The following is a 20,091-nucleotide window of genomic DNA, read 5'->3' as shown; positions in this document are numbered from 1 at the left end:
AAGAATGCAAAGAATCCATTTTTATTACTTTTTTAACCTTTTTCATTTAACCTGGTAATAAAACTACTCAGCTGTGTGGTGAAATCTCAATTAAATTTGCCTCTCCCAGAGCCACAGAGTCAAATGCTCCAGTAGTTATCGAAGTTGGTTTCCCTGTCAAAGCTGTGCTGTGTTATCAGATTCTGTTATTCAGTACATGGATCCCTCCTTTCCAGCAAGCATCGTTTCAGGAGGTGCTTTGAAAGCTTTCGGGCTCTCCCAGTGATTGCTTCTCTTTTCTTTCACAGCAATTACAGTGTCTTCATTTAATTTCAATGGAAACTTTAGTGTTTTAGACCTTGCCCATGTAGCTGAATGCTCATCTCTGGATCTTATTTCCAGTCCTCAGGAGGACCGGTTTTGATGACCTAGTCTGATTACAGCATCTTTGACAGCTTTAAAGGAATTTGCGCTGGGGAAGAAGACAGCTGCTCCTCTGATGAGGGATTTTTCTGAGCAGGCCTCCCAATCCAGACATGCCAGTGTGAGAGGCTGCCTACGTTCTTCATCATGACCAACAGGTATGTCTAAAAAAGGTTGTGTGTTCTTGGCTACACAGGCCAGTGTGGAGAGAGCCTCTGTCATTAAACTGCTTAACCTGTTTCTGTCAAAACACTGCAGCTTCTTGGCTTCTTTTCCCTTATGTTCTATATTCAGCCTCTCTGAAAGCTGTGGGCCAAATCGTTTTTTTGGTGTAAAGTGTCATTGCTCCTTCTGTTTATACAGACTGCAGAGTGGGAACAGTCTCTTTGCCAGTATCTGCAGCTCTTGTACAGCTCCGGTCTTAAACAAGACTGATGAATTTGAGCATGATATTCATGAATAATAGTAACCCTTATTAGGAGCTGCAATAAACTACCTCATCAGACTTTTTAGAATTGAATCAGTATAAGAGCAATATGATAATTGGTTCCCCTAAAGCCCATTTTTTCATGAATGTTGAAAACAAGATTAACAACATTTCAAATCCCAAACAACCCATTTTACCCTCAGAAAGAAGGTCTGATCTGCTTAACATGGTGTGGATCAAGAAAGCTCCATGTTCCCTTCCTAATGACATTCCCAAACCCAGGAATTAAACTCTATTTTGCTCAGATAAAACACCTAGAGTGAATAGGTCATGATTTAGACAGGAATGTTTTGCAATAAAAGATTTTGACAAATACCTGAATTTACAAAGTTCTATATCTTCATCCTGGAGCAGCTACTTTACTTTTTGGGGAGCAAATAAAGTAAAGATTTCAGATAGGAAGGCCAGAACTAGCACTGCATGAACTGGGGTAGTGCCCAAGATTTGGGAGAATTCATCCCCAAGACATCTTCAGGCTTGGTTTTGTAAAAGAGATAAGTAGACGGCTTGGAGTTCTGAGAGGTGTTTGGTACACGGAGCACTAACTTCTCCTCTCCAGTGCCAGCCCGTTTCCACCAAATGCTGCCCCAAATTTGAACTCTGAACTGAGAAGTAAAGGTGACAGCTACCAATGCCACCTGCTCCAAATTCTCCAAATTCTCTCTTTCCTCCTCTGTATTTTTTATTTATATTTCATATTCCCAGGAAAAAAAAAACTTAAAAAAAAAAAAAGAAAGGAAGCAGTGTCATTTTGCTGCCTAGCAGTTATTTGATTTGTATTTGGTAAAGGCAAAGGAGCTGAAGGTGTCCTTTCTGAAATGACAACGGGGAGCACAGAAGAGAGCAAACCCACCAGCTTTGATAAACTTAGCACTTCTTAGTCTACATCTCTGACACTGATGCTGGCTCACACCGGATCCTCTCGAAAACATGACAGAGTGGTGGCTCCTGGAGCATCCCTTGCTAATAACCTTTTGGCCTGGGTTGTCAAATATACCACTGAAGAAGCTGACACTATTTCCCAGTTCTGGCATTATCCACACAGCAAGTAACAAAGCTTGCCAGAAGCGGGAGTGTCAGGAAAAGGTGTTTCAGGTCTACAGCCTCATAAGTGTCACAGAGGCAGGAGACCACTTCTGGGAAGGAGGAGTGGTGGTGTCACTTTTCCATCATCTTCACTTTAGAGCAAAGAGCCTTTTGGCCCAGTATGCTCCCTAAAGGATCTAATATTTTCCAGATTTCCAATATGTCGGGAGAAACCTAACAATAGGTAGGAAGTATAGGAACACTCCAGTCTCAAAACGTCTCCCAGAAATGCTTGCTAGAGTGGGTTCAATGCATGAAAGAGAGAATGCAAGACACTGAACTAGCTCTGTGTACCCAAAATTTTTGTCTTTGTCAGGGAACAGCCATGTAGTCAGAATCACATAATAGACCAAGAGCTCAACTTCCATGCACCTCCCCTCAGACACTATTTCAGCATCTCCACAGCTCTCTGTCCCATGAAGCTTTATTCCTTGCCTTTGCATTTCTCTGGCTTTAAAAGAAAAGGCAAAATAATTTCCATTGTTTCATTGAGGAGACTGATTGAAGGGCTCATACATTTGAGACGATGAAAAATATGCCAATGAAAAAGCTCCACATCAGAAAAAAAATGCATTTGTTGAAGCAGAGATGATTCTGACCATCATATTAATTTAAGCTGAGAGGTTTCCTGGTCCCGGACCAAATTTCTGATAAGAACGAAGGAAAGAATGGGGGAGAAAGAGAGAGAGCTAAGATGTTAGAAGGTAGCTAATAAGAAGGTGCATCCTAGGGGCATTGCACTTGAAGGTTCTGTTTCAAACCTGCCAGGGGTCAGAGCCAGACCCTGGTTTCCTACTCTATTCTAAAAGCACATCCTGCTCTCAGCTACCTCATTGTAAAACAAATTGTCTAGTTGTGAGCAGGACCCTCCAACTCTCTTGAAGGAATGCCAAAGGATGCTCTGCTTTGGAATGAAAGCACAACTTAAATATTCAGCTTGCCTCTGCAAAACATGACTGGCTTTCAACCTGACTTATCTGTGTAGCCTAATGCCAACAAGGGTACTTTGATGTTCTGCCTGAATTTTCCCTTGCTTATTTTCTTTACCTCATCTTAAATTGAGATGAAATTGAATATAAGCTCCAGAAGCACTCAGCCAGTTTTGGATTTAGTACTAATTACTTTTTTGTTAAACCTGCTTGTTTTTCTCTGAAATCACCAGTCTCCAGGGCTTGGAGAGGTGGAGGAGAGAGACTAATACTAATTAGAAAAACAAAGGTCATCATTAATAGACTTAACATTAATATAAAGCATCTCCCAATGACAGAGGGATTTGCCACTTTCTTTTTATAATTTTTATCGTCCAATATCGTCATCCAAATGCTTTCCAATTCATGCTTTTTTTTACTCCTTTGGGCTTTTGTTACACTTCAATCTGCTTTTTTTCTCCATTTTTCTGTTCTTCTTTCATGTCCTTAATCTAATCTAATCCTCTTCCAAGGTGACACTGCAAATGGAGCTCAAGAGCGTTTACATCAGTGCCCTCAAATCATGTTATGTAGTTGCCTGTATCTAGGTGCTTTGTGATTCCCTTGGCTTCTTCCCTTCCCATTGCTGTCAGCCCTGCTTGCTGCCCCTCTTAGGGCCAGTTTGGCATTAATGGCTGCCAGGTTTCTAAAATCCTTTCAGGACAGACGGTGGCTCACTGAAGTCAGTTGGAGACTTTTGATACCTGGGATTAAGACAAGACCACTAATCCCCTTTTGAGGCTATACCCTGTGGTCAGCCTAGCTGGATTTCTCCTCAGGTCAATGCTCACCTAGGAAAGCAGGCAGGAAGCCCCAAAGAACACAACATCAAGCACAGAGTGATTACTGCTAAAATAGAGCTCCTGAAGATAATTCCACTTTCCCTGTTTCTCAGGGGTTTTTCTTGCATGCCTTTTCTCTTTTATACCAGCTTAGATGTCCTCCTGCTTGCAGTGGGTTTCTACTCCGTCATCTCATGGCTGATGGCAGCCCTGCCATCAACAGCAGCCCAAATGCTTTAGGCAGATGTTCCAGTTCCACTATTTTTTGTTCCTAAAATACAATGAGCATGACTCAGAATGACCTCACTCGCTCCAGCCCTGTCCATCTCCCACATCCCACATCAATAGGACTGACTGATTTAGAATCAGTGAGCCAACAGCAGATATTAGCATTTGGTAACTTGGTAACTCTTATTCAATCAATACATGCTTTACATTTAAGGTCCCAGTGACAGGATGATCAGAACAAATTAGAAAATCTCAGGTAGAATAAACCTAATGGCTATGGGACATTTGTAAAATAAAAAATGCATGTTGAATCACAAATAATAACTTGGCTGCAATATCAGGAGTCTAATTATGAAATGGATGTGGAATCATTCTGTAACTATTTAGAAAGTTCATTTCAGCAGCCAGAAATTCTCTCTGTGTTTACCATATATCATCACAAGTCCTTTGTGGTTATTTGTAACATCTACCCAGAAAGACTCATGAATAAGAGAGGCAATTTTAAGAAACGGAGACAGATCCATGCCTTTTATAAGTCAATGGACTCATGCCAGGGATGAATTGAGACCAGGTTCCTCAACAGAGTTAAATCATTTCCAGTCAGTCCAAAAAGAGCAGAGATTGCTCTGCCCTGCAGCAGGGATGTTCTCATTATAATGCAAAACCCTACAACACTTCTGCTCAGTGCTTCTATCTTTGCATTAGAAAAGAGCCCAGTTCAAAACCAGTACAAACCTGTGCACATTGTGGATTTTAAACTGGTGCCACAGCTCCAGGAAGATGACCATCACTTTGATCACCACCTGCTACATGGTCCCCACGTACTCGGCACTGGTGAGGCTGCACCTTGAATCCTGTTTTCAGTTTTAAGCCCCTCACTACAAGAAAGACATTGAGGTGCTGGAGCAAGTCCAGAGAAGGGCAATGGAGCTGGGGAAGGTTCTGGAGCACAAGTCTTACAAGGAGCAGCTGAGAAAGCAGCTCCAGTTTAGACCAGAACAAATATGGCTCAGGGCAAACCATATCACTCCCTAAAACTACCTGAACAAAGGTTGTAGATGGGGGGTGTTGGCCTCATCTCCCAATTAACAAGAAATAGAGCAAGAGGAAATGACCTCAGATTGCACCAGGGGAGGTTAGATTGGATATAAGGAAAAATTTCTTCACCAAAAGGCTTGTCAAGCAGTGGAACAGACTGCCCGGGGAAGCCGCTGAGACACCACCCCTGGAGGTATTTAAAAAACGTTTAGATGTGGCACTTGGGGACATGATCTAGTGGTGGCCTTGGCAGTGCTGGGTTGGACTCACTGACCTCGAAGATCTTTTCCAACCTAAATTATTCTGTGATTCTACATCTGCAAATAAAGCCACAGCTCTGCCTTCAGAAGTGAATTCCGTTGTGATGGATCAGATGGCCACATGCAGTAATACCACCCCTAATTTAAAACTGGTCCTGGATGAACGGCCCAGATCTGCCTACCTGCATCCAAGGGGTACTTACAGATCTGTGTGAGCATGAAAACTTCCAGCACTGGGTAGTAATAGCTAAAGGGCAAAGAGGTCCCACCAGAAGGATAATCCTGTGGGTCCTTCATGGAGCACCACAGGGACTGTTGGTGCTGCACCTTGCACTGACCACAACTGCCCTTCCTTGGGGAAAAACACACCTGGATATGCAGCTCTCTGGGCATCACAGGAGCTAAGAGATATACAGGAAGGAAAACTGATTGTTTTCATCCTGGCTGGCTACAGACACCAAGCGTTACCAGATCATCTTCCCATTCAGAGCTCTGTTTCCATTATGCTTTGTTGTTGATCTTTTTTTCCCCAACTCCACAAAAATGCCTCATTTTGGAGTGACCACCAGACAACAGATTAATCATGACCCTTCTGGATGTGGAATGGAAACATGCAGTTCAAAGAGCTTTTTTTGTCTTGAGGCTGGGATTTACCCCGTGCTTTCTTTACTGGAAGGTTGAGGAGACGAAATGGTGCCGTATGACATCTCATGGGTGTCCCACAACTTTCGGCAGTAAATCTGTTTCTCCAGAGGCAGAAAAAGGAAGGAGGCAACAGCTAATTATACTCTGTGGGGCAATTTGCTGTTTTATTTCCTGATGTACTCCCTGACTAGTGGAAAATCACTCTTGCCAAACACAAAACTTGCTCTGCTTCCAAAAGGGGCATCTCTAAATTATTAATCAAGAGTACACAGAACCACGAAAGGGGGAATATTGAACAAAGGCTCAATTGACACTCTGGAAGTTGAGGAAGATATGGAAGACTCCCCTCTAATTTATTTATTCCTTTTCTGTTCTGTTATCCTGATATGCTGCTTCCAGTTACCACTGCACCCCACACTGTATGGTATTACGTGATTTTGTTTTCAGATTGTTGGAGATAAAGTTACTTCATTATTAATATATATGCACTGTGCATATCCATAAATATTGAATATATACGTGTGTGTAAATCTACTGGAAGTGTTAATAGTTAAGATAAACGAAGTCCATTATTGCAATGAGTGACTATTTCTATAACCCTATTTGCAATAAAAGCAGATTCAATGATATGAGAAAATTGCTAGGTTTCAGAATAATTGAAGGAGCCCAGACGAGTCCCCACAAAGGCATCATTTACAGAGTACTTTGCTTGTCTAAAATATTTATTCCCACAGAAGGAAATGGAAAAACAGTTCATATGGTTACATGGCTATCCTCTGAGTGTAAAATAGTTTTATCATGTTATGTTTATTTCCTAGACATCTTCCACTGGGGTATTGCAGAAAAAATACTGGCAGTGCAGTTAATTCCTTTGTGTGGACTGTTCATATTTATTCTCTGGGAAGTCAATCATGTTTTGTTCGGGCTTGTTCTGTTTTTCTGCTGAGCAAACACTTAAGCAGCCCTTTTCTTGTAAAAACTTATTTGCATATACAATGTACACCATTCAATGTCAGTGCTACACAGAGAGTTGAAATGCTTTTGCTTTCCCTCCTATGTATCAAGGGAAGTAGTGGATTTCTTGATGAAAATGTTGGTGTTGCTCTTTAAGATTGCAGTATATTGTTCGTGTTTAAGGACTACATCAGTAGTTATAGATAATTTCAGTTTGTCTTGTATTGAAAGCCTGGATAGATTTTTACTATTAAATGTTCACAGCAAAATGCTTCCAAGCAATCTACAGACAAAGAATTACTCCCAGCAATTATCCACTGAATAAATCTGAATAATGAATACATTCACAAAAGTCACTATCTATTTGTGAACATATAGCTGAAAGAAATAGAGGTGACACTCACAAGCTAAATAATTCATTTATGAATTATTTCTCCAGCTTTGTTTCTGACATATTTTGCGTGAAATGGGATCAAAGCTTAGATGAAAAATTACTTTAAAAAGAAGGGCACTATTAAAGGAAATTCTTCCAGCTTCTAATGCAGAAATCATCCCACTGTGGTAACTATTACTTATTACCAGTGATTTCAGAGACTAGAAAAGTTATTTTCCTGGATTCTTTTGCTTTAAGCATTAGGCTGTGTTTTATTCCTAACATATATCCAATTTTAGGTTGTTAAACTACAATCAAAAGCACTTAGTACAAATGGAGCTGTCCCTGTTATGACATTTGAACTCCTGACATCTTTATCCACTGGAACTTGAGTGCCCAGGTAACTACTAATTATTCAAGCATTTACAATCATTACTACCAATATAATTAGCACATCTTGAGATAAAAATGAGAATGCCACTATGAAATTATCATTCCTGGCATTTAGATAGCAATCTTTCATGAAAACATTTATAAGCTGCCCAATTATTTTCAATCAAACAAAAAAATTGTTTGCATTTAAGGGGAATCAAGAACTGAAAAGAAATGGTTTCTGGCAGCAAAAGTTATAAATGTTGTTTCCATATGTCCATTTCTTGAATACAACAAATCCCATCAACTTCTGCATTGGGTTTTTTGAGGTTTGATTTTTTTTTTTTTTTTTTTTTGAGAGAGGAATTACCAAAATATCTTTGACCAAATACTTAGAAAACTGGGAAACCTTGCTTTCAACAAAGCCAGGTTCCGTGAAAAGAACAGGAACAAGGTTTTTCACTCAGGTCTAAAAGTTGACAAGCTCAGTGCCGCGCTCTGCAGGAATAAGAGGCTGCACAAGACCTTCTTATGTGTCTTGCTGAGTGACACTAGTAAAAAAAAATGAGACAATTCCCATGGAGAAAGTCGAAGTGAGATGAGGACTAGAGTTTGACTTCCCTCTTCGCACCTCCATCAGTTTTGCTGGCCAAAACAGGCAGGTAATTTCCTTCTTACATGAATTAGGAGCAAGTGATTATTACAATAGGAGGAAGAAGGAGCCAGAGAAGCCTGGGACCATAGTTTGACAGGTTTTGTCACCTTTCTGTCTAGGACCTACTAGGAACAAAATTTTGAAGTATGCCTTCTCCCCACCAAAAGCCATCCTAGAAATTCTGAAATAACTTCTGTGTAACACTTGCAGGACACAGCAGAGAGGGGATTTTGGGAGCATTTCACAAGGCCTGCAGCTGTGAGCTGGTTTCAGCATGAGGAAAAGCCCTCCATCACCCCAATGCACAGGAAAGAGAAGGTAAGGTAACTCTCTCCAAGGGGCTTTTAGATATGGTGCATTCAGTGGAGAGCCCTAGACTAGCAAAATCTGCTCCTCTCCACGTGGATGCTGATGTGACTAAGGGCAGGCCTGGGGACAGAGGACCAATGCAGAGGTGGAGCTGCAGGAGGGCAGCAAGTCCTGAGGGCTCTGCTGACCCCACATCAGCCACAGAAGCCTCCTCTGCTGCTCTGGCTCAGTTTTCTCTGGGGGAGGACCCCAACCCTTTCCATTTACTCACCCATTCCCCATATCCCTGAAAGGAAGGTTAAATAAGCAGTGAAGCCTGTATGAGCATCTTGCAACCCTCACTGCACTGCAGAACAAGGGCCAGCCTGAGCATGCCATGGGAGAATCCATTGAACCACCTGCTAAAAAACCAAATCATGTACATTACATGCAACACAGAAAATAAATAGCTCCAGGAAAAGAACCCAAAAAAAAAAAAAAAAGCACAAGCTTTTGCTTGCAGGGACAGTAAACCAGTGTATTTCAGCAGTCATGGCAGGTATTTCTGACTAAAAATTGTGTATTTGATGATGCCGAGCCTTCAGCATTTGATAAGGGGCTTTTAAAGCCTTTTGAACAGTAAATCACCTCTCTTTCTATCAATAATCTTATTATAATATCACTAGAAATGCCAAATGTTTAAATCCTACTTTATTACTACAATAATGGATTTAATTTGTAAAACATATAAAGTGAGGCCGTAACTGTTCTGGAGGGAGATATCTGTCATCCCACTATATTTATATAATTTTCTGATGGCTTTACCCACATATTTTGAATGGATGAAGGATTAAAAGCAATCCCACTTGCAAGATTTTTGTGATTGGGAATGGATTCTGGAAAGGAAACCAACATAACCACAGAAATGAAGCAATTGTTATTAAAAAAAACCATCCTCAACTTCGCATTCACGCAAAATAAATATGTAGGTGTTTGTCTGTGACTTGCTCCATTGAGGCCCTCTCCTGCTGCCAGAAAAACCCTGCTTCCAGCTGCACAATCAGTATTATCACTATGTGCTATTTTTGGCTCCTGAGTACATCTCACGTAGCGTCATCCTTCCCACGCCAGCCCTGGTATGAAGGGCGGAACCTCTTCTTTCCCCTCCCTTGTCCTCCCTTGCCGCTCCCGTCTGCGCAGTGCCGCTGCCAGCTCCATCCCCACTGCAGAGGGGTCTCTGGACTCTTTTCCCTGGTCCTTCTCATTTTCCTGGGCAAGAGACTTTCCATCCAAAGCTTCATGTGGGAGGCTTCATGTTGGCATCCAGAGTACATGTCCCAAATATGTCCAGCCTCACTTTCTGATCATAGCACCAAGGAGCTGCCGGTAAGTAATCTTCTGATGAGTGATGGAGTCCCTGTGTCCAGTGTCCGGAGCTTGTTATAAATGGGTTGTTTTTCGGGTCATACAATTTCCCAGCTATCATTTTGGTAGGTTTCCAGCTCTTGTCACAGTATGTTAACACCAGGTTTTTGTCTGAGGGCACAGTGCTTCGTTTGTTCTGACACTGTGCAGCTTTGATTTCCATAAGTTATTAAAGTCTAGTAAATATTGTAAAATTACTTCCTTTTTAAAGTCTTCCTTGGCTAGGTGCTATCTAGCCAGCTAGCTGTTTAATGTTTTTCTCTTCTGATGTGATGTCACTGCTAAGTGTTTGGAAAAGCTCATATGGACAACAGCTGCACTTGGAGTTATAAATCTCTTCAAATATAAGGTTCAGTTTCCTTGGTTGTGCCACAGGAGAAGCCCTCATAGCTATAACCACCCCTAGCTTGAGCTAGGCTGTGTCTCCCTAAACCTGTTTCATTTTACACAGAATAATCAAATATTCATTATGTGAGTAAGTGTGTGTGTCTGTGCGACTGTCACAGAGTGATTGGGGTACTCACCTGGCAGATGAGAGACCCTGTTCCCAGTGACCACTCCAATGAATATTTAAGTATTACATATTAAGTATTCATTGGAGCAAGGATAGGAGCAGACTTCTGCCACCCCCAAGGGAGCACCCAAACACCAGGCTGTAAAGTCATTCTTTCTTCCTTTAGCTCAATGAATATTTAATTATTCAAGGCCAAACAAGACAGCTTCAGTGGCAGAGACTGAGATTCCCTGCTCCCATGTGTGCACCATAACTGTGATGATGAGGGCAGGTATATAAGAGATGTAGCTTTGTGTTTCTTTGGAGTTAAAATGAAATTAAATCCAAGTTTCCCATACCTTGAATGGGGCTTCCAGCTTCTGAGCTGCTGAATGGAAAACATAGAACTCCAACACACACTGTCCACAGCCATGAGACAGAGGTGCTATGACCCAAAGATCAGACAAAGAGTCCTTATCAGTGATGAGATTGGTTCCATGAATCTCTGAGGAGAAGGAATCAAAGCTGAAGACATTCCTAACCGCATGGCAGTTCCTGCTGGCTATGTAATATGTCTTTCTGAGGTTATCCAGAATGTGATGCATAAGAAAACCTATTTATTCCCTTTATTTTGGGGTCTGATACGCCCAGACTGTAGTTAATGGGACCTAATCCTGCTTTTGCAGTCCAAGGAGTGGGCGTGTGAAGTGGTGAGTGTGGGGAAAACATCCAAAAAGAAAAGGCGAAGCAAGGGTATTTGGGTCTAAAAAAGGACAAAGGTAGATAACTGAGGAGTAGAAAGATCAAAACAAGGAGAAAAATATGGATTAAACAGCAGGCAATCATAGAGTGGGGAAACAACAATGGGGGGGAAAGGGAGCAGGGACAGTGACCAGAAGAAATAATACCTTTATTTAGCAAAGGAACGGAGGGAAGAGATGGAAAGGGCTGGAAAGAGATGGAAAGGGAGAAGATTAACTCAATCTTAAAAATAAAATGTGAAGAATCTATGCCCCTCACTTAGATCTTTGAAAAGTAGAAAAATTGCCATCTGCTCTCTACTTCCAGAGGACAGTGGGTGGTCTCTGAACCAAGATGCTTTGGATTCACTTTGGGCAGTTGACTGTGGGAGCATTGCTGTGCAGAACAGTAGCTTATTACTGTTATTGCAGCTCTGTTTCTTGTAATTTCAAAGAATCCACAGCATTATGATTCTGTTGTCAAACACTAAATGTGGTTTCCAAGCAAAAACCAGAGCAACAGCGTAACTGTGATATCGAAGCGCAAATAAATTGCCTTCTTGTACCCATCAGGAGTGTCCAAACCCAAGTCAGCTACATAGTCCCAGTTATTGAAATGGCAACACTGCATTCTGAATGGAATTGCTCAGCTTAGAACATTTCAAGGTGCTCCAAATGATATAGTTCATATCTTTCATATCACATTTATGTTCTTCTAAGAATAGCCCAAGGCTGTTGAGCAGCCACCTTCAGCAAATGTTTGCTACAATTTAGAGAAATCCTTTTTGAACATTTTGCTGTCCATTACTTTAACTAACCTTTTCCTTGAGAATACAGATTTAGAGTACTGCAGGTCTATGGCAATGTAGGAATACCCCCATTGTCTTGCTGTGAATATTACAGTGGTCTGACTATGTCCGAGCAGATATGTTACACATCATGTCCTTTGAGGGACACGGTAACATATCCACAAAAGATCAGAACTTCACCCAGATACCTTACCCCTGTTTGAATGGCCACATGTTTAGTGTTTTGATGAACTCTTTAGACAGATGACAGTAGCTATCCTCCTTCCATACTGAGGAAAAGGCCACCTGTGGACCAAGCTGTGGGAGAAAAGCGGAGAGCAGAGAGAAGGGTTCGATTTCGTGAGCCTGAAGAAGTCATTGAACATGGTATGCTGAAGGATTAAGAATTTTGGCATGACCTTTCTAGCTTTTAACATTCACTCTGTCTGTCTACATCAGCTTCCTCCTCTGATAATGTGATTTGTGATTTTCAGCTTAGCATGGAGCAGAGAATGGATGATACTTGCTCTGTGCTCTGCAGAACTGCATCTGGTCCATTTGCCTGCCTGCCTGCCCTGCCTCACCCTCAGCTATGGTCACAGTGACCTCCCGAGTCAACCCCCACAGGGATCATTGTAGACCATGGGCCTGGCTGAGCCCCAGGGCTTCCCCAGAACAATCTTTCCACTCTGACCAAATTTAAACATCATTATGTCACTGTGGGTAACTAGGATGCCACAGAACACAATAGCACAGGTCTGAGCCTAGCAGCCAGGATGTAATAACCTGTGCCAACGAAGGCACCCAAGGACTGACACAGCTAACAAAACCTCTGGCCTTTTCATTCGTGAGCTAAAATGTTGCTGGTCAGGGAACTGGAAGCGACCTTCCGCAGAGCTCTGGCACAAGGATCCAGTTTGCACTTCTGCATGTGCTATATGCAGTACCAAATAAGAATTGGTGTTATCTTCTGACTTTCCCAAACTCATCCAACCAAGAAAATTGTATTTATTGTTAGAAAGCTAAAATTGTATGGGTTTGTTTTGTCAGTTGGTCAAAACACAGGCAGCAGAATGGTAAAATTTCTATGTCAGCCACCTGTTTGGACTGCTCCAGCTTCTGAAAATAAGGCTTGGCATCTGCTGATGTGTTTATAAACAGAACTCTCATTTGTTTGGCAATACATTGTTTGGGATGCCTCCTGATGCAGGAGGGGGAAGCTGTTTCTTGATAAGCTTGTTGACATGGCCTGGGCTTTCCCACCAAAACTGAACTCCTGGAAAGGCTCAGTGAGTCAGCCTTAAATTCCTCAAAGTTCATCTGACTGTTCAAGAGCAGGATTTTAGTGGGAGTTAATAACTCCACCAGCTCTCTGCCAGAATCCATGCCCCACATCAGCGCTGGGAATCCTGCAGTCAGTCCAGTCCAGGGGGACCAGGTTGGTCTCCCACTGGCTCTGACTTCAGCAAAGCTGTGCTGGAACATGTGCAGGGAGCTGCAAGGATGGAGGAGACACTGACTCTTTTCCATGGAGACATAAGAAATGTTCCAACCCATAATTAGTATTCTGTGTTGCAAACAGACTGTGATTTAGATTATTTGCTGTTTGTCCACACAATATTATTATCATTAAGGCTGGTAAAATAAAGGTTTCTGGCACCACTGAATTTTTTCCATTCTATGGACTTTTTATACTGGATTGTGTCTGGGCCCTGGCTGCCAAGCAGATTCATTTCCAGGATGTTGTTGATGAAAGTTAGTCTGACAGTGCTTTCTTAACTTTCATTCTCTCAGCCTGTTGGTCTAAATCCCTTCCTTTCTAGGAATTATGTGGAATAGGAGGGATTTTAGCAGGAGCTGTTTCCTGACCTCCCTACAACAGAAGCAATCCTGCCTCTGAATTCTCCCACACAATAACTTTTCCCCACTTTCCTGAAGTGCACCTGCATCTGCATGTTTGCATGGAGTGGGTAGGTCCTCATCCAGAGCCAAAAGTGGTGTAAGAGGTTGCCCAGCACCTCCAAGATGACAGGCAATTTCAGACACGTTGCTTGGTTTTGGCTTTTCTTTTTCACCCTCTGCCAGGAGGCATTTCCAGGCGTGTAAGAATATTTTCATTCTGTTTTCTAGTCATTTCCTGCTGTGACTACGTAGTGGGTAAGTTGAATTTTTCACATTAAAACTGTGAGCCATCCATAGCATTAACCTGAGTTTGCTTTCGCAGCTGGTGGGATGCACTGTGCAAACATACCCTCCATATACACAGCACTTTGGGCAGTCAGTGGTTGCTGCGTTTTCTTGTCAGCATAAGCAGCACAAGGTGCTGATGAGGTCTGGTGCAATTTTAAACAAGATGTCTAGTAAGACAAATAGTGGAAACAAAAATTAAATCCCTGAAGCTATTTTTAATTTACATATAATTAATATATTTTATGGCAATAGAATAGGTACAGGTTTCTCAGTAAGATATGCAGGGAAAGCACCCTAAGCAAAACAATAGTTCTCCCTGCTGAGTTTTGTGTGAGGGGAAGAGACAATTCATTTATATGCTGACAGCAGGATAGAAATAATAAAAATAATTGGTTTTTTCTGGTTTTTGTCCGAGGCCCGGCAGCCTCAGACACCCCCAAGAAAATGTCTGGATGTGGATATTCTGATGATGGTGATCATTTCTAGAGGCCCTGGTCAACATCCAGGCCCTTCTGTAGGCAGTGCAGTGAAGGGAGAGGGGTACATAAATACATGTACATATACACACCTATAGTTTTGGGAGGCCAAAGAGCCTCCCAGGCAGATGTCCCCATATCTCTCAGCTATTGCTATTGTCCAGGAAGAGGGGCTGTATGCTCATGACAATGGAAGCATCAGCTAGGGCTAGAAACAAGGTACTATACCCAGAAAAGGGCCTGGTGGAAAAGCAAAGATCAAATATTCTTCAAGGGGCAGTGGAAATGTGTATCCAAGTCAGGAACTGAAACAAAATCTCCTGTATCCAGGTCCAGTGCTTTTCTCAGATGAGTTGTAATGAGACTGGGCATGTCTGTGGCTGTGTGTGCTCTTCCAACAAGTAATTTAACTAACAAATTTAAGCATTAAACTTATAATTGTAATCTAAAAAAGCAAATTTGAATTTCAGCACATAACTGTAGTGATGGGTTGAAGCTCTTGTGAGCATAGCTCATCACCATTTTGCAGGCGGAATTACTCTTTCACTTTATTTTTTTTCTGTTCATGGATTGAACATATTTCCTAAATGAGAGGATATAAGGAAAGCCCAGTTTGAAATTTGAGATCACCACGAAATTTCATGTGGAAAGTAACTTTTTCAAGATGGAAACAGGTTAAAAGAGCTTCATATAAAAGGGTTGATGTGGAAAGCTGTTCAGCTTCCACAGGAAGGTTTCCCTGCTCCCATGTGTGCTCATCAGCCGAGCCCCGTGCTGGGAAAGGCAGGTGGGCACCCAGTCAAGAGCTGTAGCCTGTGGTGTGGGAAATCTCACAAAGGAAATACCAACTCCCAACTCACAAATCTCTGCAAAACCAGAAAGTGGTGAGCAATTCCCTGGCTAAACACCTTCATATCGACCATTCATAGAATAATGCCAAATAAACAAATTTATAAAATCTGAAATCTGCACATGGATAATTTGCAAACAGAAAGAAGGGCTAAATTCAAATGAATAAATTACTTGCTGCAAATAATTCACTCAGATCTATTATGGGACATTGATTTGGTTTCTGGTTAGCTATAAAATGACTGCCTATTAACATTTTACCTTTTCCCCATACACTTTTTGATACATTATTATGTGTTTCTGGCTTGGTTTTATGACTTTTACCTTCCTCTCTGTACATCTGTGTGACAGTTTAATTGACTGGTGTGTATTCCAGGGCTCAGAATGGAAGCTAATTTAAATATGTTACAGCTAATGTTGGCCCTTTACCCATAATAATACACTCCACATTTTTATCTCTTTATTGATTATGTGCATATGGCAGGAAAATAGCTGCACACTATGGGTTTTATTCAGGCATGAATTTGGCTTTATACGGCATGTTTAATACTCTAAGTGCTTTATGAAATAGTACCGACTGTGCAATGGCCATGCAGTCAGACAGAGCAGCCAGACCTGAATCAAACTGGATCCCCAAGGCCCAGGGATGGATACACACAGGCAAGGACTGGGACACAGCTGTCAGCAAGCTGAAGGCAGCCCTCTGATTTCCACATGTGTGCTGTGCCTGACCTGTGGCACTTTAAACATATTTGAAAAACATTTTGAAGGCAAGAAAAATGTTTACATTATCCTTCTGCTGAAGAGCAAGTGCAGAGGATGTTCTGGTGTAATTAGCACACAGAGCACTCAGAGAGTGCTTAAAACTGCCAGAGCTTTCTGAACATGCCTCTTGGTTAATGGAGCCATGTTTGGGTTCTTTCCATAGTTAGCAGGAGTCCCAAACATGCTGAGTTACCAGGGAAAAGGACAGAAATCTCCAGCTTCTCTCTTTTACAGAGCATTTGTGAACACTAATAATTAGACCCAGTAGCTTCATATTCTCCTAGTATTCAACTTAACATTTAGTGTAAAGGTATAAAAAATAATTGCTGGAGGGGAAGCTGAGATCATGCATTAGCTATGCTAAACCAGTTCTTATTGTATATAATTAAACTCTTTTAATGCTCCATTAGATGATATCTTTTATACTCACCAGCCTCCATCAGGAGGTGGGACTCACTATCACTTAACTGATGCCTACGGAAGTGCTCACCACCAGAGCCCTGTGTACCCTGCTGTTCCCAGAAAACTGGAACAAAGGCATCAGCAGGGGATCAAATTTGGGAAGTGTTTAAGATGGCACTAAAATAATGCTGCTTTCTTCTTCTCCTCATCACCGTTCAGCAGATGACAGGTCATCATCTGGATTGCCTGTGCTCCTGTGGCTCTCGTTTTGTGCAGTGCTGATCCTTGCTGTGAGTCTCTACTACACCACTATGAAGCAAGATGTCAAAGTCCTGGAGGAATTTCAATCCCGACTTGTTATCTTCTTCCTTCATGTAAGACACGTTGCTCAGAGATGCTGGACTTGGTTTATGAGGCAGTAGAAGTGTCCTCCAGCCTGACACTGCTAAGAAACATCACTGCAAAACTCCCAGTCTACTGCAGCCACATGCAAGGAACACATGAGCTTCCACCTCAAAGAGCAAGAAAATCCTGCCCGCTGTGCACCATCCAGCAAACACTTGTTCTCCTTTTCCTTTTGTTGGTTTTTTTTCACATCAATGAACATTCATACTAATGCCTTGAGGTCCCACCAAACTCATGCTCCATCACCCTGAACAGCAAACAGGTATCTGGGTTTTGTTCCCCAGAGTTTATAAGCTGCTGATATGAGGAGCAAAAGCAGAGAGGGAAATACATTGATCTGTGCAGGCAGCAGCAAGCTCTGAAGAAAGAGCCTTGTGAGCCTCAGGTCAAGGCTTTAGATATCAAACCACCTTTCTCCTCAAGTCTCCTAAGAATTACTCTGCAAAGGTTAAAATAAAGCTGAGCTATTGCACAGACACTGCTCTGGTGGCCAAAGGCTTGGCAAGCTGCTATATTTATACACCTAAAATGATTATTAGTAAAATCCCAGCAAATGGCTTTCCCTTCATGCATTTTTTTCCTCCATGGGCAAAAGCTGTTTCTTAATGCTTCCCTTGACTCCCAGGTGTGAAAAAGAACACAGAAACTCATTTAAACAGAAAATAGTTTATTTGCCTAACATAATAAATAATAGCACTGAAACCCAGGTTAATCATCAAATCAGTAGTTTAGTCCTCTGGGTTTGATTCAGCCCATAAACCCCACAGGCTGACATACAAGATTTATGATAGTGCTTGTATTCAGACAGAGGTGTTATGCCTGGGTGTTCAAGGCCTTATATCATGGCAATATGGACTGCTTGTGAAGGTGTGAGGTGCATAGTTCCTTTATCACTCTATTGTCTCACCATGCTACACATTTCTCTGAAAGCAATCCTTTTAATGGAGATCATGTGAAACGGCGTTCTGGGTATCTGAGAGGAGAACAAATGACTCCAAGTTCATGAGCTTCAAAGAACCAGCAAATTCATCTTTTTAGACCTTAGATTCTGCTCAGGCAGCACCTGATGTGTGCTTGGGGTTATTTTGTATGATAAGATTGACATCAGAACCTGTAAGAGCTGAAGTAAAAGGGGAAAAAAGGGGGTAAAAAACCACTGCAGAGAAGATGAAGAGATGTCTGCAAGACCTTGGCTTGAATTCCCCTGCCATTGAAACCATCAAAAAGAAAAAATGGTGCTTTATTTTTAGTTATTTTTTAAAAAGAGGGCCATACATCTGCCCCAGCAGCCTTCTCCCAAGCAGCCCACGGACTTTAACCAGGAGAGGATAAACTGAAGCACAACATGCAAGCTTCTCTCAGGAGAAGAGGGGACAGAACAAGCCAGAAAAATTGCAGCCCAAGACAGAAAAAAGTGCATTCAGTGGTGACTCTCATGCCCCTCCTAAGCTGTCAAAGCCACAGGTGTTGCATTTGACTCAAGCTGGTCTGGGAAGCAGAGGGTGCTGCAGGAGCAGTGTTTGGCTCAGGGGTCTGGGTGCAAACCACCCAGGTACCCCGGCTCAGAGGGTAAGTCCCACCACTGCTTCCCTCCCCTCACCACTGTCTCAGCCCTGCTGTTTAGGTAATAAAGGAGAAAGGTTTTAAACCTGTGTTCTGGTGAATCTCTGGGGAAAAGATTTTTAGGTTGGTACCTGCATGGGGCAAGGGGGTCATTGCAAGTTCTGTCTGCATCTTTTAATGTTTATGATTTTTTTAATGTCCGTGTTGAAACTCTTTGGCAAATCAGTGGTGTTCCTTTTTGGCTCTGGACTGACTCGTCTTAGGACTTAGGAGGGAAAATCTGGAGGTGGTGTGGAGACCATATGTGTGCTCACCTTCCTGCCCAGCTCCCCAGGAGATGGACACAGGACCACCTTTCCACTGAGCCTCTTTTAAGTGGAAAATGTCCACGTTCCTCTTGTTGGGGCCCAATTTATTGGTGTGAGTGAGAACTGCTATCGCATCTGGGCTGTCAGGGATATTTAGCAGAGGAACAGCTATTCTTGGCTTTTGTGTTGCCTCTGTTTGGGACTGTTTTGGGCATGGGAAAAGGCAGCACTTGAGTTATCTTGAGACCACTGCTGAGGTCTCACCACGGCTTTACAAGGTCTCCTGGGTCAGGATTGTTTACTGTGGTCAGTCAGATTCTTGGCAGGCTGCAGAAAGCCAAATTAAATTTGCCTTGAAGCCAGAAGGTTTGAAATAAATAAAAGCTAAAACCTCTTCCTGGCACAGTGGTGGAATCTTTTAGGTGAAGAAACTGAAGCTAAGAAAGCCATTGCATGTGGGAGTGAATGAAGTAGGTCAATAACATGACCAGGAATAGGAGAAAAAATTCCAGCTCCTGGGCCTGCATTTCTTTACTGCTGTACAACTTCACTGTGGACTTACCTGTTTTATTTCCTTCTGAAGCTCTTTTTCCATTCATGCATCCTGCTTAAATGCACATAACCCCTTTTCCCTCTCTGCCCTTTCATTCTTTAGCCATCACAGCTTTATCCTCACTGCTGTGAGCTGGATGTAATTTATCCTTATCCTTGTTCAAAGGTGTTTTTCTGGGTGTGACACCTTTGTGAGTTCAGATCTCTAAAGGTGCAAAAAGTCATCTGTGTCGGATAATAATCCCCTTGCTAGCCATGCTGGGTGATATTTCCCTTCAGTGCAACTCCTGAGAATTTCTCAATAGAGGTAAAAAGAAGAGGGATTACATCATTTATTGCAAACAGTGGAGATGCCCACCTGAATTCATGCTGGTGCCAGCTGGGTGAATTGCTTCAGAAGTCTAAAATGCTGCAGCCAACCAGCTCTGGGCAATTATTTAACCCAGCTTGGAAATGGCCATGTTTTAGATATAAAGGACTGAAAGAGGGAGTGATGTAGCCCAGGACCCTTGAAGCAGACAGTTGGTAGGAGGGATTCCCAGTAGCAGCATCTTGGGTGGCAGGAGACAAAGGGCCAGGGGACAGTAGCAGGTCTGT

The 20,091-nt window shown here is 42.3% G+C and overlaps 1 protein-coding gene and 1 long non-coding RNA gene across 2 annotated transcripts; both read left to right on the top strand.

The window, feature by feature from the left end:
* The first annotated feature begins 338 nt into the window (after window positions 1-338).
* On the top strand, window positions 339-8,562 carry LOC109146354. Its single transcript, XR_002048337.2, has 3 exons — window positions 339-560; window positions 7,523-7,623; window positions 8,461-8,562. It is a non-coding gene; the product is annotated as an uncharacterized LOC109146354 (long non-coding RNA).
* A 1,136-nt stretch (window positions 8,563-9,698) lies between these two features.
* C5H14orf180 (chromosome 5 C14orf180 homolog) lies at window positions 9,699-18,723 on the top strand. The gene is made up of 4 exons (XM_039552604.1): window positions 9,699-9,924; window positions 12,245-12,371; window positions 14,115-14,141; window positions 16,889-18,723. The coding sequence occupies exons 1-4, from the start codon at window positions 9,838-9,840 to the stop codon at window positions 17,086-17,088; spliced, it is 441 nt and encodes a 146-aa protein (XP_039408538.1). The 5' UTR covers window positions 9,699-9,837; the 3' UTR covers window positions 17,089-18,723.
* Window positions 18,724-20,091: the final 1,368 nt, after the last annotated feature.

Source organism: Corvus cornix, chromosome 5, assembly GCF_000738735.6.
Source record: "Corvus cornix cornix isolate S_Up_H32 chromosome 5, ASM73873v5, whole genome shotgun sequence".
In the NCBI taxonomy this organism is placed as follows: domain Eukaryota; kingdom Metazoa; phylum Chordata; class Aves; order Passeriformes; family Corvidae; genus Corvus; species Corvus cornix.
The sequence above is the reverse complement of the archived record's forward strand: the minus strand, read 5'-3'. Positions and strand labels throughout refer to the sequence as shown.